This window comes from Micropterus dolomieu, linkage group LG15 (assembly GCF_021292245.1).
Source record: "Micropterus dolomieu isolate WLL.071019.BEF.003 ecotype Adirondacks linkage group LG15, ASM2129224v1, whole genome shotgun sequence".
In the NCBI taxonomy this organism is placed as follows: Eukaryota; Metazoa; Chordata; class Actinopteri; order Centrarchiformes; family Centrarchidae; genus Micropterus; species Micropterus dolomieu.
Window position 1 is genome coordinate 12,122,860 of NC_060164.1, and position 23,584 is coordinate 12,146,443.

Here is a 23,584-nt window from a genome sequence, read left to right on the forward strand (position 1 = left end):
TTCTTTTAAAGTCCTGTACATTCTCTATACAAAAGGTACGTTTGTAATATATGTTCACACCATGAACAACAGCAAAGTACGCCCGGTGTTGTCATGTTTCTCTGAATTACAAATTCTCATTTATCTTTGAGCTTTCTGTAATATTACATAACATCCATTATTCATCTTTTCTAAAATGGTGAAGAGATGCAAACACTTACTGCCAGAGCTTTAGACAGCCTAGTGCGGAAATCATTGAGCACAATGGTGACAATGTCCTGGTGAGGGATGTACACGTAGCCTGCTTTGAGGTACACTTTCCTTGTTCGCACCAGATCCAGGGCATCTTGAAATGGAACCTTTAAAACAAAACAAGAGTTAATATTTAATGCATTCAAAAGATATGATGTTTATATTCTGCTCACATGCATGTGAGTGACAGGATGCTAAGGGCAACCCTTTGTCCTTCGTAATTTTGGCTCCTTAAAACACGATAGAAGGATTTACACTTATTCCGGGGATGTTCAGTAAAACTAGTCTGATGTTTTACATTGTCTCAACAAATAAGACTCTCAGCGACAAGCCTAGAATGTACATTTAAAGTCAAATAGCAGGACATGCTATTTCCCCCTTTCCTTTTGTGAACAAACAAACTCTAGACTTAAATCCATTCAGCTGTGAAAGACTACGACAGGGATCTGACAATCAGCCAATTATTTCTGCGGGCTCTCCATTCATACTGATTTAAAGAGATTTCTCCACTATGTGATCACTTAGTGATTCAACAAAAATTGTGTTCAAAACACTTCTTTAGAAGTAAGGCAAGACACACTCAGTGGCAGAGTGGAAATTCTACATTTGGGAGAGCATGAATTCTCCAATAAGTTGATTTAAACCGCCTCAGGGACCATTATGTGCTCATTTATTTCATATCATAAGATGGTCAGTCTCCATCTGAGAAAATATTAAGCCCGACGGAAGGGGAGTTGAAGAAAAACAAATACGACTAGGCAGACAGATCAGTGTTTTACTTCAATGTAATCAATGTTTTATTTTTAAAAAGAGACCAGACAGTCTCTGAACTGCCTGACTGGTACTCTTGGGCAGGTTGAGATTACACAGTATGGGTGACTAGGGATGGGGATCGTTAATTTTTATTGATACTGATACCCTTATTGAGACTGCTTAACGATCCAATTCTTTATCGATACCACTACTATTATTTAGTGATGGTTACTTGGTAAGACCAGACCCAACATGCAGGCATGGGGTAACGTTAGGCCTGCACGGTATGAGGAAAATATTCAATGTGCGATAACATTATATATTGAGATAACATATGACTTGAGATAAATAAACATATATTAAAGTGTACATATTAACTGCCTGGTTGTTTTTAATTTAATATTTTAAATACAGCTAAATGTTGTTTCTAGAGCAGCAACATTACAACAGCAAAGTAACTCAATAACTTTATCTGACATCACAGTCACCAGTAGTGAGTGACATTTAGTAAAAATAACATCAGTCTGTATCAGTCCCTCCTCTCTCGCTGGCTGCAGGTAATGTTACCAGGTAGGAGGAGGAGCGGCTGGTTTGTCTCAGCCATCAGCTGAGTTTTAAAGACTACAGACCAGTCTTTGCTCCAGACAGACAGCTTTCTATTTAGCTTGTTTTTACATTTGGCTAATGTCAAGCCAGCGTTAGCTGTGCTTGTATAAAACATACAGGATAAGAGACTGAGGACAGAGATGATTTAATTAACCATTTCTACATGTTTAACGTTACCTTACAGACAGATGTATTGATAAAGTATTGTCTTTTTACTTGCAAAGGTTTTTTTGCACGTACTTACAGTAACGAGCGGAGCTGTCATCAACTAACGTTACAGTAGTTTGGAGCTAACTTAACCCTCACCGTAATCCACCACGATGTGTGTGTGTGTGTGTGTTTGTGAATGTAGTCGACAGAGAGCAGGCAGAGACTGCACCCTGATGATTTTCTTATCCATAGCATTTCAAATTAAATTAGATTTGATGCTCGAGGCTTAACGTTACATCATAGGACCCGCAAGTCTCAATAGCAGTATCGATAAGCTCGAACCTTATTGATTTTCGAGTTCTGAGAAATTTTGGAACCGGGTCTCGATCCCCATCCCTATGGGTGACACTAATGAGAAAGTTTGTGTGGGAATTAGTCCAACATTGGACAAAAGGCAGAAATTACCACAATAGAAATCCAACTATATGGATTAACAACTTTTCATTTCTCACCATTAGGATATATGTTTTTCTGTAAATTCTACTGATTTTGGTGGTGGAGCTGGATATCTTAAAAGCGACCTCTGAATAGGACCCAAATTATGTAGGCAGAGGGTTCATTTAACATGTTACACATTAGTTTGCTATAATCTTAAAGGGTCATTTCAGTATTTATACCTGGGCCCTATTTTCACATATTTTGCAGTCAAAATTACTAGTGGGGGGAGAGAGGGATGGATAGATGGCTAGATTAGATATAATAAGAAATAAAATGTATGCACCAAATAAGCAATAAGGTATAAATACACACTCACATGTATAAATGCTCTAAAAATATAAGTTAATGCACAAAGTTCATTGGTGCTCAGAGTCCGTTATTACATTAAGCCAAATGAGACACATGAATATAAATAAATACTTTAAAATATAAAATAAATCTAAAATCCCCTACTAGTAGGTACAAAAAGTTTTGGAATCAGTGCAGTAGATGGCTCCAGCCACCAGCTGCAAACCGGCTGCAGTAGCTGTAACGAATTCCTTTGGGGCAATTGTGCCAGTCTAATTACATCAACAAAAAGTGCTTCTTTTTGCCATAGACAGGCTCAGACTGTTATACCAGGTGTCAACATCCATGGGGTTTTTTTTGCATAGAGAATTGCGAGGCGGCTGCCTCCGTCAAATTTGGTCCCAACTCCAGCCCACAACAAAACTCAGACAGGCGTCTTCATGGTAAACACCATTTTCTAGCAAGCGGTAGACTTTGTGGACTTCTGTACGGTTGTGGCATTACACTGACCTGGTAACGCTGTATCGTAATGATCGTAATGAGTACAGTGCGTAGGGAAAGATGCAGCAAACTTCCAGAGAGGAAAAAAGAGTTGTCTGATTGGCTGGACCGCAACACAGGGCCTCGATAGTGTTTCCACTGGCCCCGTCTTTGGCACACAGCAAAATTAATCAATACAGAAAACAAAAAGTGCTTCCCCTGGTTGTTCCAAGTTTCAATGTAGTTTTATACGGCCAGCAGTTGTTTAAAATGCTGTTGCACTTTTTTGTAAACATTGCTCTACTAGGCTCTACCTGTGCCTGAACGTCATCCTGTACACAGTAGTCAGAGTGCGTTTGTTTACACCGCTGAAGTGAAAGGAAAAAAAGGTTTTCTAATCATTAACTTATTTCCCACTTTATCGAACACAAAGGTTCAAACAGGCATCTGCAGAACATATTAGTTCATTACAATACCTACAATTACAATTTACTGAGAACAGCAAAGCATTTAAATTAGAAAGTAAAAAAACTAAACATGATAGGCAGTCTTGTAAAAGTGAGCATTTTAAATGCTTCAAATACAGGAAGAGATCTACATAAATAACACTTTGCCAGCAGTATATTCAGTATTTGTCAGTATTTGTGGTCATGTTCTCAATCTCAGAGCTTAACCATGTCTTATGATGTGCTTCAGTAAGAACAAACATAACTGGGAAAGCTGCAGAAGATTTCAAGCCCCCCTCCAGTGTATTTTGACATTTCTATGATATTTCATATTTTTCTGAGTCATTTCCTTACAATGTTGATTACCCACATAGTTCACCAAATATTTTTTGACAAATAGCTTAATTTTGTGCTCAAAGTTGCAAAAGTGCTTAGTTGTTAAAACGGGGTGGTGACGTATTACTACAGTAATTCCATAAGTCATTCTCCAAGCTTGCGCAGGCGCACTGTCACGTAATCAGCGGAAACACTGAAAACTCGAACATGACAATATGGTCATCTTATCATTTTGCACATTAATTAAAGGAGCCATGTGTAGTTTTCAGTGGCCTCTAGCTGTACAGTTTCAGACCACTTTCCACCAACTTTCTAAGCATGTGCTTGTGCACATGCTCGAACTATATTCTGACACACCAGAGACAACATCACAAAAGATGCTGGAGACTCCCACTGTGACAATACAGTAATGTTTCTATCAGCTTGACGTTGAACTAATCAATGCTTGTTGCATGATAACGCTACATTGACATTGACTGCATTTAGCCGACAGCTTTTCAATAACTATTTGTGTATCTTTCATCGGAGAGGCTCAGCAATGTCAGCATAGCTAATTTATTGGATGATAACAAAAATGTTTAGTGAGCTAGACTGAATATTATAAATGAGATTGTTGCCACCCTTTAGTATAACAGACTGCAATAAGTAACATTACTGAACTTCCACCGTGTTATTGTCCTTTATGCCATTATGTTGCATTATTGTATATTGGGTCATGTAAGTTACAGTGACTGAGACGGTGGAGAAGCTGTACCTGAGTATCAATAAAACAACGATATATCAAAATTGAACGGCACTTTGACATTACACAGGTGGCACACAGGATAGTGATATGGATTGCGTTAGCTGGTGAAGGTGTTAGAGAACTTCATTTTGTTAGCTGCGTTGTTGTCGCTGTGTGTACTTTAATATTTGAACATATCAAATAATTCCAATAAATCGCCCAGCCCTACCAAGCAGTAATCCTCCGACTCATGTGGGAAATACTGGAGCTTTTCATAGTAAATGGAAGACTTACTTTGAAGATAATTACAGTTAGGAGGGTGATTTTAATGTAAGAAAATCTTTTGGCTGTAGATATTAATAATTTTAAAACAGTTGCCATGTCTAGATGGCTTGCTTCTGAAAATGTCATTCACTATGTGAGAACTGAAGGATTATATAAACTGTAAGATAAAAATGTATATAGAAACACTGGTGTTATGGAGGCATAAGCACTTAACATTCTTAGTGGTCTCAATGGGGAGAGAGAGAGAGGGAGGAGAGAGAGAGATGAGTAACTCACTTTGTAGAAGTCCTGATCCTCCACAGTGATTCCACTGACGGCGTAACTGGAGTTGACAAGTTTATCCAGCAGAGCCTTCTTCTCCTCGACACTAATCTGAAAAGTTATTGATGAGGATGATGAATTTCAGTGAATAGCTGCGAAGGCAGAACTGTGTCAGTGTTAATACATTGAAGGTGGATGCTCATGGAAACCAAACACCATTTATCAGATGAATGCACCGTTTTCATCCTTGCTTGACACATTATGTGTTGATGAATTATTAAATAGATTTTTTCCCCTCCATTTTTCCTTGGAGTCCATTTTAGGAAAATCTTCCGTAGGGCTTTCCGGTGGTGGGTCTAAAGACACACTTTAAAGTAAAAGAGAATCTTAACACACTGTTATTATTCCCATGTGATAAGGATTACTCTGACTGTCCCTTAATGAGGCTTAAACACTCATACAGGAGGTTAGTGATAAAACAGCTCCATCTAGTGAACATAGTGGAGACAGCTTGTTGGCTTTTGGTCTCTCACTACACACTCAGCTATTAAATTGGGAATGTAATAGGGCTGCAACTAAGGATTATTTTCACTATCATTTAATCTGTCAATTATGTTCTCTATTAATTAATTAGTTGTTTGGTCTATAAAATGTCAGAAAATTGTGAAATATGTCAGTGTTGCCTAAAGCGCCAAGATGACAACCTCAAATGTCTTTGTCCACAACACAAATATATTATAATATATATTATTATATATATATATATATATATATATATATAATAAATATATAACAGAAAATATTCCTATATAAGAAGCTAGAATCAGAGTAGTTGTACTTTCTTTTAATTATTCAAACCAATTAATCAATTAATTATCAAAATAGTTCATGATAATTAAATAGTAAACAGCTAATCGATTATTTGTTGCAGCTCTAGAGTGTATTGCAAATATATTATTTAATGAAATGCATACTGATGGGGTGTCAAATTTTTCCTTTCATAGTGTCCATTGATACGATATGTGTTTCTCTGTCAGCTTCTTGTTCAGTCAAATTTGTGAATTATCACTTTTGCTGATGTAAAATCGGAGTTCTGTTCACAGTTAGTTTTGTTTATTTTTGAAGGTTAGTATGGAAAAGCATTTTCTCCAGATGATTTCAGATTGTCCCCTGTTCAGATCAGTACGCAGGCCTTTACATTTAGGTGTGGACAGAGGTTAACCAATAAGAATGCCAGATAAGTATAGGTAAACCTCAGGTAAAAAAATTTTTTTTAAAAATAAGAAGAAAATACTGTAGCTTTAGCATGAATGATCTTTTGAGTTACTGTATTTTTGACATTAAAAGAAAAAAGAAAAACAGGCTTTCAAAAACATTTTAAAGAAAAACTTACTGTGTCATATTGCAGGTTATTTCTGTGAAGAAACTCAAGCTTCAGTTTTGGAGGCAGGTCACTGAAGCGGAAGCGGAAAAGATCAACTTCCTGTTGTATAAACCACCGTCTCAGGTCCTCCCTTTAAGATATCATTGGAAATAAACGTTTATTCAGTTGCATTAGAACAAAACCCATTTCCATACAACGTTTTTAGTCAACAACAAAAAGAAACTACAGACTTACGTTTGGCAGAAGGCTAGTCTGAGAATGAAGTGGGAGATGTGGTCCTTCCTTCGTTTCTCGTATTCACTCGGTCCACTCTGAGATTTTCTGTCATCCTTAATGGGTAAAGGAGATACAGTATTTTAATGACAAATTCAATTTCATTTAAAATCATTATTTCTTCATTACTTCTGTTGTCTTGTTGGGTATATTTTTATTTGCAAGGTAAAATTAAAATGCCAAATTTTTAAAAGCAGTTTTGTGACTATATATACACACATAAAAGAGTGTACTGTGTACTTTTTAACTACAGTAGACATGTTTATGTATATCTGTTTGTGACCTTTTTATGCTGCTGTCTCGGCCAGGTCTCCTTTGTAAAAGAGGTTGCTGATTTCAACGGGTCTTACCTGGTTAAATAAGGGTCATGTTTACAGTACCTGTACACCATCCTCCATCATTTAGGCTATGGAAATTCAGCTAACACAGCTATTCAGCCAACTTTATGCCCAATTCTTCTGTCTCTGTGATCACTTCTTTTGTCTTCATACTGTTCATTTTAGTGGCACTGCTCTAGTGGAACAAACTGAGCTGTCTTGTGCACACAGAGTCACAGTGTTATATAAAAGAGAGACATGCAGAGGTTTTTGTTCTGAGCTGAGAGTAAATTGATGCTGTGTAATATTTGAATGTGAGGGCAAAACTGCTGTTCAAAGAAACAGCACATAAAAGTGATAACTTTAGATAGTCCTGAGTAACAAACTAAAATCCAACCAGGATTTAAATTCTGACCCCCAGTAAACCTCCAAACTAAAGTGCATCGATATGAGATTGCCCGTTTATCAGCCCTGCATTAGTTTTAGCTAGGTGTACCTAATAAATTTGCAACCAAGTATAATTTAAGGCAACCACAAGCACAATGGAGCTCAGTAGAGAGCACTAACCACATACATATATACGATGGATCAGTGCGGTGTGATCATGATGATGACATATTTTGATGTAAGTCGTGCTATTCATACTCACAACCTCTGGTCTGTAAGGGAAGTTCAGGTTTTTAAACTCAGACACCAGTTTCCTTGTGTACTGCTCTGAAAGTTTCACGTGGCTCACTCCCAAATTCTCAATGGTCTTCAACACTGCAGTGGTAATCAAAGAAGACATTATGTCAACAACAATACACGTTAAAAATGGATTTTTACAACAGCAGAGAAAACATCGCGATTTAATTTTTGACTGGCATGAGCCTTACATTTCAGTCTGTCCACAGCGAATGCCTCAAATTCAGTGAGAGAGACGTTTTCGAGAGGAGGCTGCCCATAGAACTGCAGAGCATGTCCATACAGCTCCGCCTGAGGGCTGGTAATGTCCTTCTTTCTTCTGCTGGAAAACTGCATGGTAACTGATGGTGAGGGAAAATAACATGTTTTTAATAATGTACAATAATGTATCACCAGATAATAAACCGCTAGCACTCATGTATATGCAACTACAATTTTTCATTTAGAGAATGCAAACACAGTGAGGTACAGACCATTGTGAGCTTCAATACAAGTTCATAAAAGGTACACAAATCGTCTCTCTTCTGTACCATACTTTATATGTTTGTAACAGTTTCAGCCATCCTGTCATTTGGGGGAGTGTATAACAGACTTAATACATAAAAAGGTACCAATGTCAACAATTAGCCATCCATTGACCCTATTTGGTCTGACAAGTCATAAGACGCTGCGACCCTCATTAACAATAACCTCTGTAACTAAGTTAACTTTGTGCCATTCAGACTGTGCAGAAGTGGCACCCTGTAGAACTTAACTTGTGCAGCAGATAACGTTACGACATCTCCAAGAAACTATTCATCTATGTTCTCTCTATCAACATGTGTTTTAATCTGCAGTGACTTGGCTAAAAAGCTGCCTTCACTAAACTCATATGGTTCATTATGAAGTTGACTCTAGCAGGAATACAAAACCTGGCAACTGTGAGCCCACTACAAAGACAACTGAACTGACCTGTTGGTACTAGCTAGCGATGTGTTGTGTTACACTGGGTCCAGCAACCCTTGTCCAATACGTGGTAACGTTGCATATGTTAACGTTAGCTCTTTCTCCATTAAACCAACTGTAAGTTAACGTTACCCCTGACAGAGAATAACATTAATTCTGCCTGTAAAAGAGACCATTTCGCTTATGTTATCAAGAACCACAGCACCAATTAACTTTACGTTAAATAACAACACAAACATACTCTTCTTCGTGGTGAAAGAAGCTAGTTAACATACAATAAACTACCTTAAACAATGTCAACGACGCCTCACAAGACATACGACAAGTACTGGGGCAACATTTAAATTATAGTATTGTCGTTACATTACCGATGAGACGATGGAGCAGCTTGTCCTCAGCTCAGTCCCGCCAAACAAAGTGGGCTGTCCACCAAACGCGGGTAAACGATGACGAGTTCAGCCAACTCAGGAAGAGAAACCCTGTCGTAGACTGGTGGGCGCTCGTTTAGTTGTTCCGCCCGGGCCGCCATATCTCTCCCGCTGACGATGACCTCTGTGAACAGATATGATAAGAAAAGACTTCCCACTTTTGTGTTATACATATCCACCAGCCGTGTAGCCGAAGAAGCCCCGATTCAAAATAAACCATGATTTTATACATTGTGTCGTTTTTATGAATTTTTCGTTTCGCCGGGTGCAACAGGGACTTACGGGGGCAATTGTACTACGTAACAAACGCACCAGAACATGTAGGGTTACCATTAGACTGCATATAAAAAGGTTACACATAGACTGAAAAACGGTTTTTTAAAATACATTAATATGTAGCACGTTTAGCTACCCGTATATTTATTTATAGAGAAGCTTTCTGTAATGATTAATCAAAGTTAATGAAAAATATTGAGCGTGGACCTACGAGAACAATAACTATTAGGCTACCTAGGCCCTATTCATAACACTCAAACAACTCTGCAGCAAGGAGCTGTCAAGGATATAACAGTAGTTCCATTTTTCTACTCTATACTAGACTATACAGTGCAAATTGTATAATTCTACTCCATACATTTCAGAGGGAGTTATTGTACTTTTTCCTTATTAGAAATCAATACTTTCTAGGTACCTTTCACATAAACATTTATTTTAAATATTAAAAACATGATGAGCTCATAAGATACAAAGAATAGCCCTAGAGCTTTAAGTTTTATAAATAAATAAATACATTTAAAAAAGAAGTTTAAAGTATGTTTTTGTTTGAGTGTGATTAAAGGGATGGTGGCAGAAGGAAGAAGAGAGGACAGGGTGGCAGTGATTCAAAAAAGTCAAAGTAAACTTAAATGAGAAGTAGGCCCATTGAAGGAAGCAGGAAGGTAAGGTTTTGGTAGTACAGCATATTGTTTAAAGTGGAAAAACCTATAGGAAATAGCTTTAATAGCAGAAAATTGTTACTCCTTACATTTAATCTCTTATACATACTTGTACTATTACTATTATTGTATTGTATTATATATATATATATATATATATATATATATATATATATATATATATATATGCTCTTTATCCTTAACCTTTTCCTGTTATTATAGTCATTATATTAGTCTGTCCACATATGTAGGGTATGTCACAGCTGTGATATTGTTTTATTGTTTTCCTTTCTTTCCGTTCCTCTCCTCTCCTTGAATGTTCATGCAAGGCCAGGATATGGTCCTTTAGAACATATAATGAGTAAATGAAGGTAAAAGACAAGGCCTGATTCAGAGCCTCAGAGAGACCAATTAAGCTTTGATTTAACCCTATGTCGTATTTTGCATAGTAGTTCTGGATATGAATGTTATTCTATGTTATCTATTTTATTGGTGATGGTAATGAGCTATTTCACTGTTTACCAATTGCCAAACAACATCAAGAAGAAGAGGAAGAAGGAAAAGGAAGGAAATCCTAATGATAGACACATAGGACCTGGAATTTACATTCCAGAGTTTAATGTCAAAATGTATCATAGATTGACTGATAAATTATAATATTTTATGCAGAAATAATTACAATATTTTTTGGTCTTCAGTGGTGCATGTATAGCCATTAAAAACAGTAATCTTCTCCTATTCAGCAGCAGCTCTCAGAGGTTTGTCATCAAGGCAATCTGTTGGAGATCTAATGACAGAAATGCATATTATGCTATTAAGAATACAAAAGATGGTTATAGAAGTGTAGTTTTGTTGGAACCCTGCTAATGTGGGTGTAAAAGGAAATGAACAAGCAGATAAGTTGGCAAAGAAGGCTCTTAAAGAAGATGACAGTAAAGTAATTAAAGTGGCTTATGGTGGAGAACACTTGTCAGAAGGAATTAGATACAGATAATAAAGGCATACATTATCACAACATACAGAAGTCAGTTAATTTTAAACAGTTTAGCGGAAGATATCGTAACCGCAAATCATCATTACAAGATAAAGGTTTGGGCATACAGGGATAAACTCTATATTATGTTTAATGGGGAAAGGGCAAACAGATAATTGTAACAATTTAGAAGATGTTGAGCCCATTATTATGCAATGTAAGAAATGTAATTCAGAAAGGGAGGTTTTAGATAGGGCAGGAATTGAGTTTAAAATCAATATTGAGCTCAACACAGGACTTCAGGCAAATCAGAAAGAGGTTGATAGATTTTATAATAGGCCTATAGACAGCGTTAGGACATATGGTGTAATATTATTATTATTATTTATATAACTTTTAAAAAAGTAGAATTCAGATATGATAATGCCTTAAATCTACACATACGGTAGGTGGCGGATGCACCTTTAAAGTTGGTTGCGATCCGCCAATAAACACAGAGATGAAGAAGAAGAGGAGGAAGGAAAAGTCCGAGAAGGAACAGTTTGTCAGTTAACTCTCTTGCAATCGTGATGTACTCTTTGACTCTGCTGCCTAGCAACAAACACTTGCGAACTAGCCAGCAGCCTGGTTAGCTGCTCTCGTGCGCGACGTAGTTAGCTGATAGATAGCAGTGCCTTTTCATCCCGCAAATATCACAAATTTTACTCAGTTGTCGACGTTAATTAAACTTTATCTGCCGTTTTGAAGCGGAGAACCTCGGGCCTGTACTGTCACTAGCTGGATATTGTTAACGGGCGGAGCAGAAACATTTTTTCTCTGTGAAGAGGGGCTAAGCTTAGCTAGGTCATCTTAGCAGCGGAGTCACTAGCGACTCTTGCCACATAGAAGAGCGGAGGGAGGCGGTAACGTTAGGGATGTGATTGTGGGTTAAGGTCAGCTGGCTGGTTAACTTAGCTCATCTAATGTTGGCGGACACTGGATGATTGAAACGCGATTTAACAGGTAAGAAACTGCCCACTTGACGGTTTTGCTAGGTTTTCGTCCTTCCAGCAGTTTCCCTTAGTCAGGGAGTGGACCAGCAACTGCCTGGTGTCTCAAGACCCCAGAGATGTTCAACAGGTCGTACCTTGACCAAAGCAAGGGAGTCTGATTTGAGGGAATACAGCAGAATGACAGCTTGACTAACTTAAATATTTCATCCGTTCACAGAATTACCTACAGCAATAGTACACCTCAACAGAAAGGAGTAGTTACATGTCATGGTTTTGTAACATTTTTGTCTTCCCTGTGCCTCTAACCGTGTCCCGTCTTGAGGCCTGGGTAAATTAACATTGAGTCTGTAAACATGACCAGGAGTTTTATCGTCTACATACTACACAAAGTAAGATGCTGGTGAAATACCAGCCAGATGCTGGTGAAATATGCAAAATGGCTGGTAGATTTCCTTCACTCACCAGCCAAAACAAAATAGTTATCTAAAAAGTGGCCGGTACACTTTGAACATTCACTAACCATTTGACAGGTGGACAAAAACGTTAATTTTGCACCTGTGTATTGTAATGCATGATACCTTGCTACCATGTTATGTGGGTAGGTGTATATTTCAGATCCTGTCTCATGTCTTTAAAATATGTATAGTATGAATAGGGCAATGATCTCATTGTAGGTAAACATGATGATGATAACCAGAAAACCCACAATATAGATAGGCTAGTGCAGGTATGGAAAAGTACTTGTTTAAATGTCTTAACTGGTGTTTATTATTCTGGAGTTGGTAATGTGGAGTCGAAGTGGAAGTGTCATTGGTATTTTAGAAATTATTGTGGGATAAGTCCCTAAGTGACCTTGTATTGTTAGATTTTACCACAAGATTACAGTGATTGACAATAAATGATTATTATTAATTCATTGCACAACCCTTTTACTGATGTTAACAGCACAATATTTCTAATAAAAGTTTCAGGTGTTGTGTGTGCTAGCGGACTTTCTAAAACTAGTGGTCAACTCTTCTCCAAATATAAATATCAGCAGGTAGCCAGCTTTATAACCCCCCACTTTCACTCAGTGTCTGTGACCCTAAAACAACACATTTAGAAGTTATTACAATAAGTTATATGAGAGAACTGCAAATGTGTAACCTTGCTTGCTTTACATGACTTAGACTAAGCAATTGCAGAGGTGCTGCAAACTAATTGAAAACTTCATATTAAAGTGTGTACAGATAAAGAGCTGGCTGTTTATTTTAAGGCATGTTTTGCCTGCACGTTAAAACAACTGCTGCGTCATGCAGCCTCAATCGTAGCTGATGAATAATATTTTATACTGCAATACATATTGTGACTCAAATCCAGACAGGCGGTTGGACACCACAGTTGCACAGCAGGTTGTCTGTCTCCGCTGGGAACAGCTTTCCCTCAATATGTTGTTTAGCGTTGCACTCAGCAGCTACACACACATAACTGTGGATGACCCAGTTGCTATGTGGACTCTGCTGCTCTCAGTGCTAATGGAAGAATAAACACATTGCACAGTCGCTTCAAACTACATAAACAGTTCCAGTAAGTTCCAGTCAGTGTGTATTTAAAGCCCTTTACTAGTGAACTCCTTGCCCAATTCTCGTGAGGAACCTGTATTGCTGAAAATAATTGAATTTCAAATTAGACAAGCTATAAAAAAATTGAGAAAAATTAAATTAAAATTTATTGAAAAATAAGATGACTCAATAAAAAACTCAACATATGTTGCAGTCCTAGTAGCTTGTAATACAAAGGTACTTGTATCTTTATGTGTGATTGTACTGCATCAGAAATAGGTTGTTATTACCAGATTTCACTTATTGGTGTGTTAATGTGTCATTTTATAAAAGTCATAGTTTAGCATTTTTTATATTTTGTAGGCAAATCTGAGCAGAGGTTTTGTGGATGCACAGATCTCATCCATGGTTTAATCAGTTTGCTGTCTCAGATTTGTTCATTTTGGTGTCTAAAAAAAGTTAAAGCATCTAGATGCAAGAAAACAGTTTCTCTCATAAAAGCAAGAAGAAATCCATGTTAGGCTAATTGATTGAGGAAAGAGATTTTACAGGGCAATACAAGCGTAGCATTTATAGTAGCCACAGCTACTGCTTAAGTATTCTGTGTATGAACTGAAAGTTAAAGTAACGTTAAATATTTTATCGCCAATAGAGGTCAGAGAGTTGAAACCGAGCTTTACATCTGTATCACCAACCTTTACACAGTAACAAACATGAAGTTGTGCATATTTGATTTACTACATATTGCTGTTTCTGCTGGATGTGTTTTACATATAGTATTTAAATGTGTCACACATCAATGTTTTGTTTGTTGTACACTTTCAGGTGGTATATGTGTTGGTGTCACATCACTGAAACTACCCAGGCTGAGTGGAACTGAGAAAACCAGCCAGACGTCGCCACCATGTTGGAGGAGGACATGGAGGTGGCCATCAAGGTGGTCGTGGTTGGCAACGGTGCTGTCGGCAAGTCCAGTATGATCCAGCGTTACTGCAAGGGCGTCTTCACTCGGGACTACAAAAAGACCATTGGAGTGGATTTCCTGGAAAGGCAGATACTGTAAGCAACTTTTCACAGACAATCTCATTCCTCTTAGCAATTAAGCCAATACCAAACTCCTAGGAACCACAGTTTAGTCATACGGTGTGACAATTTTCTTCTCAACTTATTGCAAAGTTGACAGACCGCATCTGCAAGTAAAGACTTTTTATATACAGTAATGAAGATCCCAGAAGGTGCATAATCAGTGAATATTGTATCCTTTAGGAGTGACCAGGAAAACGTATTTTGGTGTAACAAATGTGTATATTGTATATTAAAGTATTTAAGTCATCAAAACACAGTGAAATTAAAGTACTACATTGTGAATTGTTTGCAAAAACTACTTATTTTATAAGCAAGTTAATTTACTTAGGAAACCGCGTGAGAAAAAGTTTTGTTTTACAAGAATACAACAGAAAAACTAGTGTGATGTGCTGTGCTGCTGATTAGATCATTTCTCCTCCTAATTGTTACAGTGTAAATGACGAAGAGGTCCGACTAATGCTGTGGGACACCGCTGGGCAGGAGGAGTTTGATGCCATTACCAAGGCCTACTACCGTGGTAAGACCCCGCCACTAATATAACACGGCTGCTTTGAGTCACTGTCCTCCCTGAGGCCTGAGGTCAAGATTGTATTCGTCACGTTTGTTTTCGTTGTTGAATGGCAGCGTGGCATTCAACCAAAGCAAATGCACTGTGATTGTCCAGTAAGAAGTTGACACAGTGTTTTTACATCCTGGAGGAGGATCAATTTTGTATCATATTTATATCTGAATAGATTAAGTCCTTTTATTTATTTATTTATTTATTTTTTAAAGAATGAACATCTTTAACATGAACTGTCTGTGTGTTGTCTTGCGTCCCAGGTGCCCAGGCATGTGTGCTAGTCTTCTCTACCACAGACAGGGAGTCATTTCAGGCTATTGACAGCTGGAGGGAGAAGGTGGAGGCAGAGGTTGGAGATATTCCCACAGTTTTAGTGCAGAACAAAATTGACCTGCTGGAAGAGACAGTTATAAAAAAGTAAGTTACAGTAAAGTAAGGACAGATGGTAATATACGGATTAATTAAAGAAGTATAACTTATCATGAACTAAGAAATATTGTATTTTCTTGCGTTGCAGCGAGGAGGCAGAAGCTTTGGCTAAAAGGCTTAAGCTGAGATTTTATCGAGCTTCAGTGAAAGAGGATCTTAATGTCAACGAGGGTCGGTAACTGGAAATGTGGACAACTCGTGTAATGCAAGAGAAACAGTCTCGTTCTGGGTGTTCCTGTCATAACATTTCTGCCGCTTCTGTCTTTTTAGTTTTTAAGTACTTGGCTGAGAAGTATCTTCAGCGACTCAAACAGCAAACGGCAGAGGAGACAGAGGTGGTCCATACAACAAGCAATAAAATAGGTAAGGAGTCTTTCTGTACATGTTACATTTTAAGTTTTTGTCTTTAGTAGGGTGGCATCACTCAAAAATTGTCTTTTTCCGAAGGTGTTTTTAATACCACAAGTAGTAATGTCTGCAACCAGAGCTCCAGCAACGGCAGAGAAGTCATCACTTTGCGACCTAACAAACAAAGGACCAAGAAGAGTAAAAATCCTTTTGGAAGCTGCAGCCTACTCTAGATAAAATCATCTAATTTTAGTGACTGATTATTGATTCTCAAACTAGATTGGTCATTGTTTTATTCTGTGGAGGTAGCCACATTTAGAGAATGGGAAACACTACTATATACTACTTTAATAACCTGATGTTTAATCTGAATCCTAAATTCTTTCCCCGCATTGATGATTGACTTTCTTTTGATTAAGCCTTGCATTTCCATCAATGATCTGCGCACAAAACCTGTCAACCTCTTCTTGTGGTTGCCTTAAACAACAGCTGCAGCTACGGCTTCTGTATGTTGTTGTGTCATGACTTTAATGAAAAAAACAAAAGACGGTTTGACATTTCAACTGTGCAATATGTTTGCATGTATTGTAGAAGAGACACAGATTATTTTGTACCATATTTTTCAAACTGTCAACAGAATATGGTTCAAACTATACTGTTTATCTTGAACGAAACCCTGTCGGAGCCACAGTTATTTCTGAGTATTTTTGTACGAATCAGAAAAAACAGTGTTGAGTGATATTTTCACAGAAGTGTTGACACAGTGCCAAATCTACTCTTTCTGAGCTGTAGTTAAACATTAATACTGCAGCAATGTGGATGTAACATGAAATGAATACAATGTGCTTCTATGTATAACCAAATATCAATTACTGTTGACACTAAATAGTCATCTGTCGTCTCCTTACACTACACTTTCAGGTTTATTAACCAAATTCTGAGACTTTCACAAAGTCTAGGCCTTTGAGATGTAGAACACGACCTGAATTAATGATACTCTGCTCTTTGAGTCATAGTATCTCAAGTCACAATCAGTTAGAGCACTATGTTTTTGATGGCAGTTGTTTACATTTTACATGGTACAGCTTTGGGTAACTCATTGGTTAGCCTCAGTAAATAAGTTTTGTTACCTATGTGTTTAGAGTTCACTATTTCTAACATTTCAAACACTAAACATGGTACACGAGTTTAGTTTTTATTTTTTTGCCTGGTTTCTGTAGGAAGCTCACTACTCAGTGGAGTTTGTCCCGATAGTATGTAGTAATGAGTAGAACGTAAACCCTTGCTCTCTGAAGGTACTGAAAGCTGACCACCACCAGGACTGGATGTTTTGCTTGTGTGTGACTGAATATGCAAGAACATTTCCCCTCACTACATGAGGGTACTCCAAAAAAGATCTCCCAAACTAATGTTCAGTCCTCAATACAGCTATCTCTGAACTGTATCGTATTGCCTTGTCTGCATCAAGCCTTTTTAAAAAGAAATTCTTGAACTGATTATCTGAAAGATGCCGGTTTACCAAGCACAAAGAAATATGTGACGATGTGGAAAAGTATTCTATTTAATTTCCTACAATTCAGTTACAATTCTACATATTTTACATGGAGTTAGAATACATAGGACATCTGGGAATACATGTGCATGCACGTTTGTATCTTTTAAAAAACATTTAGTAACTGGTCTCAGATCTCTGCTAGAGGCTTTTCCCAGATTCAAATGATTTTCTATCTCAAATTAAAGTTCAGATGGGACTGTCTGTTGTGAAAATCCCAAAAGGGGGCTTAAAATGTGTTCCAGTTATTCCATGGGTACTAAGATTGTTTCACATTTCAAGCTGTCTCATTTGGCTGTTTGTGAACAGTGCTGTTTTGAGAAAAAAGAAAATTGTGTGGCATAACTGTAATGCATGCAAGCCTTTTTTCCACATCAGTGAATGTCCAATCATGGTTGCAATGCCACAATGCCTTGTCCATGTTTACATTCTCCCCCACTGACCACCAGGAAGCATTTAAATCCCTCCTCTTGCTGTTTGTTTAAAATTGCCTGCTCAGTAAATCTGTAAATAATGCTTTCTTTTATTTGTAACATTGTGTTTACTTCGCCTTTTTTGCTTTTTGACTGAATGGATTTAGTGCACTTTACCATTAAGATGGCATATAATCTTAAAGAACCATAAGTTACAACTAACTATACTTATGTGCTGTCACTCAGGTGTTGTAATAATCTTTGTCTTACTGTTAATCTGCTTTTTCTTAAATTACTTCATGAACCAATTTCACACATTTAGATGGATGTGTATGCTTTCATTCTGACAGAAAAAACACTCACTGTTGGATTTTTGTTTTAACTGCTAAAAATGTATCACAACTTTAAGTCTGTCCACACAGCTTTGCACCTGATGTTATGTTTAGGGGAGAAGGTTGATGGTAATCTGACATAAATAAAACTTTACTTTTTTCTTGGGCATTGAGTGTGTAATTTAAACGACTGACATTTATTTTGCTTAGTTGCTTGTGGCTAGAGTTATCCACGCCAATGTGGACTGTAATGGTGCGAGAGTCTTCACATTAATGTTAAAAAAGTAACCAAGATTGGTGTGGAAGTTCAGTCTCGATCATGGAAACAGCAGTTTTGCAAAAAGTAGTCCACTAGTAGTCCACTAACTAGCTTTTTTTAAGTGCTTTCAACCACGTCACCCTTCCACAGCAGGTGGCCGTTTTCTCCAACTCCAACCGCAAAGGAAGAACATGCTAATGTGGTTGAAAGCTCCTGAAAAAGCTAGTAAGTGGACCTTAAGAAGTTATTGTCAAACTTACTAAGATGTTTATGCTTGCCTTACAAAGGCAGCATGTTACATGCTTTACATGTAGAAGCAGTGACTATGACAAAAACTTATTTAACCCACCAAAAAAATCATTACTAAAGAATGCACACGTTACCTGACAAAATGCAGATACTACACCCTGCCTTTGGATCATCTTCACTGTGTTCTCAGCTTTTTAGCCCCCATTTTACCTAGCTTGAAAGTTAACATAAGTTTGATACATTTTCAAAGTCCATAGCAAGGAATCAAGGGGTTATGTTTCTTGCTAAGTACTATTAATATGTAGTAATATAGTATCAACATGACACATTCATTTACAATTTCATACATTTAAATATTTGAATTAAAGGCAGCATAACCACCAAATCATATGAAATCCACTTGGATTTGGACAGCAGCTACTGAGATCTGCTGAGCTAGCTACCAGTTTAGCTTTTCTTCTAGACTTTTAGCTGCTGCCATGTTTAATTATGTGGAATAATCAACTGAATTACCCAAATATCACTTGGATATTTTCATTTACATTTATTCATTTCGCTAACACTTTTATCCAAAGCGACTTTGGAGCAACTAGGGATTAAGTGTTTTGCTCAGGGACACATTGGTGGATGTGTCAGTGGAGAATTGAACCCCTGTCTCACACCAAAGGCATGTGTCTTATCCACTGCTCCATCACCACCCCCAATATTTTTACATACTGTACATAACGGGACAATCAATAACTTAGCTTTAGCGAAGAATACTGAGAGACAGATAACATTACTGCATTTTGGTTAGGTCTGCTTTGTAGTTACTGCAAATTTATTTTCACAGAAATTACACATTTCTATGCTATAATATTTTTATATAGTAATATATAATGCCTTTGTAGGTCAGTATTGCTGACACTAACACTACGTTACTATTGCTTGTTTTAGCTAGGTCTCCATTTTAGCAAAGTCTTTGATGCTAACAGAATACAGTTTATAGACTAACCTGAATAAATAAGGTACTTGCATCATCTACTGTAGCCTATTTCTGTGTAAGTTTATGTACAAGTAAGTGAATGTGTATGAGCTAGATGGTTTTAGGTGCAAACAAGACAGAAACAAGGGTTCATTTTTGTTCTTAAAACTTATGTGGAATAGGTCCTCTTAAAACCAACTGATAAATGTGACAGCTTGACAGTAGTCCACCCTTGACATATTCAACGACTTCTGTACTTATTAGACAGTGTGTTTTTTATTAATTTGATGATCTGACATAAAAACTGCTTTGTGTAAACGTTTACTAAAACCTACAGCTTAATGTGATTTGTGTTTCCTTCATTGAAGAGGTAGTAGCCAACATGCACATCCAAAAATTCTTACCAAGTGCCTGATTTAAAAAGGTGAGAGTGAAAAAGATACTTCAAAATTGGATAAATTGTTTTTCAAGCACTGTATTTTCCAATAACCAGTGAACTCCAACAGAGCACTATTTACTTACTTAAGTCTTACTTAAGTGCATATGTGAATGATTGAGTATACACATTAAACAATCCATATTAAGTAGGTCAGTGTGAATGACAATGTTTTGAAGGTAAAACTTGAGAAATCACTGTAATATTTGTTCAGGGAGAATGATGGTGTTTGTTGCTTCACCGGATTTTTTACCCCAAGGATCTCTGTAATTTTCCCATACGGATTTGTTTGCTGCTACATGTGTAGACCTTCTAAGTTAGTAGGCCTACATGATTAAAAGAGGTCTTTGTGAGGTTAGTGCCATTAAAGACATATTTTGTGTTTTGGTGACCAGTCTTATTGACAGCCATTGGCTTTTGGGTCCTCCAGTTTTTGGTGATCCATAATCTTGATGTTCTTCTTAGCATTTTCAACGTTCCTCATCAAAGTCTCCAGCCTCTGTTTGATCTTCTTCTGGTCCTCCAGAGCACAGCTGATCACTATTGCCTGAAACTTCTGGTCGATGGGGACGGGCGGTGCCTCGGTCACACAGGCTGCATGCAGGGCCAGCAGCCGCTGCCGGCTGGCATCCACGTCATCCAGTAACTTCTTCACTATTTCATCAATGATAGTCGTGGCCTTGCGTAGCGCATCCTCCTGCTGGGGGTTTCTGATTGTGCCAACAGAGATCTCCACAGACAGCGTACGGCCCATTATACGGTTTGCAGTTAACTCTAACTCTTCTCTCTCCCCTATAAAATATAAAACAAGAAAGAACTCATTGCTGCATCATTAAAGAACAAAACACACTGGTGGACACAATAATAAAACACCTAAGCAATCTACTGTACATTGGCTCAGTGTTTCCTCAAGGCATGGAGACTCTGGTTTCAAATCCTTACCCTCATCCTCACAGTGTGGAGTTTCCATGTTTGTGCTCCAGTCCACTCACACCACACAGACACAGCTCAGGTGAATGGGATTATTTTAATACACATAAAATATCCAGCCCAAAATTTGATGAAACGTAATCCAACAGGGCGGCCCTGCTAATGCTCTACATTTGTGAATATTATGAAGTAATTAGATTACATTATATTATATATTTTTTCCACATATTGTATTATTTGCCATTTTAACATAATACACTATATGGTGCACAATGGTGGTATTTGGGTCACTGCACTGGATTGCATTAGATTATTTATGTAATGTCCAACCCCCTGTATGGTTAGACCATGGTGACTACTGTATTGATGTAAGGTGGACATAGGCTACTTCATTTGGGAAATGATGAAATTGGGATCCATATAGTTGGTAGGCCTATTTGAATGTAGACCTAATAACCCTTAAAGTATATCCTATAATGTCAAGTAGGCCTATATGTTAATAGGAGGAAAACAAATGATATGAACTTGGCAGGGCACAAAAAATCCTGTTGCCTTGTCCCTTTTTTAAATCCCCTGAGGTTCTTGAACAACACCGCCCAGCAACATAGCATTCAAAGCATAACCTCACTGGATCACAATGTTACAGTGAAATCAGAGCAGCTACAAAGACACTTGCACTGAAAACACCACTGAGTACTATTTAGTCAGACAAGGCGTATCAGCCTCTACAGTGAAGTTGTGGGAGTCCGCAGCCTCACCAGGACAGATGTTACGCATTTCTTGTCCGTTCTGGATGGACTGAATCATTTCCAGGAGGCACTCCCTTTCCTGCTCCAAGGCCGATGCTGCTTCGCGTAAAGCCTCCACCCTGACAGACAAAGAGACAACACATGACCACAGCCATCCATTTACAACCACCAACCACATCCTTTCACTGTAAAAAGAAATAACAAATAACGGGCTGTTGTAACGGGATAACAATGATAACTGAACCACCCGAGTATCAGAATCTAATCCACGTTACTGTATGAATATTGTAATTATCCTACAACAGGTTAAGATTCCCACCTACACCCTCTTATTGTATTTTCATAAAACTTTAATAGGTTTGCTGCAGTTTTAATCAGTGCAACAACCCCTTTCTCTCTCGTCTACTTAGGAATGCGTTATATATTGCATTTACTGCAAAATATGCGAGAAGCCATACAATATACCTAGCCTACTAATGCTTCAAGCGCGCCTCAATTGCACATGCTAAGGCCTGTACCTCATTTCCAGCTGATCCAAACTTTCCAGGAGTCGTCCGGAGCGATCTGCCATGGACAGTGTCCTGCTGAACTTCGCGCAGGAAGCTTCGTTCATTTTCGCGTGTATTTTTGCTTGAGCCATGAGGGCGAATGATTATTGTTACGATGATGATGATCCGTCCCGGAGAGAAACTCTTCCCGTGTGCGATCAACACTCCAAGCTGTCCAGCTGACAGCAGCAGCGCCCCTGGGAGAACATTGCCTAACATGGGCTGCTACTTCCTTCACTCAGTCCTCGGAGAAGTTTCCCGAGAAGCCCAGAACAGTGGTTCCCAACGTCAGGTCCGCGGACCCCCTGAAGGGTCCCTGACAAACTCCGAGGGGTCCCCAGAAAAACAAGGGGAATCTCAGAAAATTTGAACATCATGGAAAAGTTAATTAATTTAGACTATAATAGCCTGTTCTACGATATGGATTTTTGATTTCCTTGAGCTGTATGTGTTGTTAATCAGCCAAATCTTTTATAAAATTAGTCTATTGGAGTATTTCAATTTTGGGAACCCTAGATTAAGAGTAGGTTTTCATTTTAAATGGTTATTTTTTAACATACCTGGAAGATAAGATAAGATAAAAAGGTCAAAGTTTAGTCGGCCTACAATGATATATTTTGTTCTTAGCAGTTTAACCTACTATTGAACCATTTTAGTCATATTAATTTCTATCAATTACTAGAATAAAAGATTGCATATATTATATATACATTAAATAAATGACCCACATTCATCAGCCATGTTCTACACAACTAGCTGAAGGTTTTATAAATTAATGCCTTTACATCTAAATGAGGGGTTTTCTCCCCTATGGGTGAGGCAAGCATAGCCTCATTCAGTCTTAAGAGACTGCACTTAGATGGTAGCTGCCAAATTCTACAACCAGGAGAGTCCAATCTCAATTAACATCTTCCATAAGTACAGAAACATTCACTGTTTACAAGAAATCTTAGTGTATTGGACGGTTTTCTACATTATCTAATTGATCTATTGTAAAACTCACAAGAACATGGACAAGTGAGGAGGTCAACACAAAAGCAAATATGAAATGCATACGTCCAAATGACAAAGGCAGCCGCACAAAACACATCTGGATGTGAATCCACTTTAAAAGGAATCTGTCAGACACCCACTAGTGATTTTAATGACAATATGAGGAAACTTAACAGTGGGGGGGGGGGGGGGGGGGGGGGGGGG

At 37.9% G+C, this 23,584-nt stretch overlaps 3 protein-coding genes across 5 annotated transcripts in view; 1 reads left to right on the plus strand and 2 right to left on the minus strand.

Moving 5' to 3' along the window:
• The window catches only part of prim2 (DNA primase subunit 2), a 38,034-nt gene extending 28,852 nt beyond the window's left edge, over nucleotides 1-9,182 (minus strand). Inside the window, exons 1-7 of one of the 2 annotated variants that reach the window (XM_046070467.1) lie at nucleotides 9,030-9,182; nucleotides 7,908-8,057; nucleotides 7,682-7,794; nucleotides 6,677-6,771; nucleotides 6,452-6,572; nucleotides 5,074-5,169; nucleotides 201-338 (exon numbers count right to left, since the gene is read on the minus strand). In XM_046070467.1, the coding sequence (XP_045926423.1) occupies nucleotides 201-338; nucleotides 5,074-5,169; nucleotides 6,452-6,572; nucleotides 6,677-6,771; nucleotides 7,682-7,794; nucleotides 7,908-8,052 (708 nt within the window). In that variant the 5' untranslated portion in view covers nucleotides 8,053-8,057; nucleotides 9,030-9,182. Of the gene's footprint in view, nucleotides 1-200; nucleotides 339-5,073; nucleotides 5,170-6,451; nucleotides 6,573-6,676; nucleotides 6,772-7,681; nucleotides 7,795-7,907; nucleotides 8,058-8,946; nucleotides 9,008-9,029 lie in introns of those variants that run through there. The other variant, XM_046070468.1, reaches the window with a different exon arrangement.
• A 767-nt stretch (nucleotides 9,183-9,949) lies between these two features.
• On the plus strand, nucleotides 9,950-18,419 carry rab23 (RAB23, member RAS oncogene family). 2 transcript variants are annotated; one of them, XM_046070470.1, is made up of 7 exons: nucleotides 9,950-10,027; nucleotides 14,356-14,589; nucleotides 15,048-15,133; nucleotides 15,439-15,595; nucleotides 15,696-15,778; nucleotides 15,878-15,970; nucleotides 16,055-18,419. In XM_046070470.1, the coding sequence occupies exons 2-7, from the start codon at nucleotides 14,435-14,437 to the stop codon at nucleotides 16,186-16,188; spliced, it is 708 nt and encodes a 235-aa protein (XP_045926426.1). In that variant the 5' UTR covers nucleotides 9,950-10,027; nucleotides 14,356-14,434; the 3' UTR covers nucleotides 16,189-18,419. The 2 variants fall into 2 exon arrangements, with proteins under 2 accessions (XP_045926426.1, XP_045926425.1); XM_046070469.1 differs by lacking the exon at nucleotides 9,950-10,027 and adding an exon at nucleotides 11,531-11,999.
• Nucleotides 18,420-19,981: 1,562 nt separating this feature from the next.
• bag2 (BCL2 associated athanogene 2) lies at nucleotides 19,982-22,610 on the minus strand. Its single transcript, XM_046071255.1, has 3 exons — nucleotides 22,358-22,610; nucleotides 21,849-21,958; nucleotides 19,982-20,952 (listed from the first exon to the last, which is right to left on the minus strand). The coding sequence occupies exons 1-3, from the start codon at nucleotides 22,477-22,479 to the stop codon at nucleotides 20,558-20,560; spliced, it is 627 nt and encodes a 208-aa protein (XP_045927211.1). The 5' UTR covers nucleotides 22,480-22,610; the 3' UTR covers nucleotides 19,982-20,557.
• Between the last annotated feature and the right edge of the window lie 974 nt (nucleotides 22,611-23,584).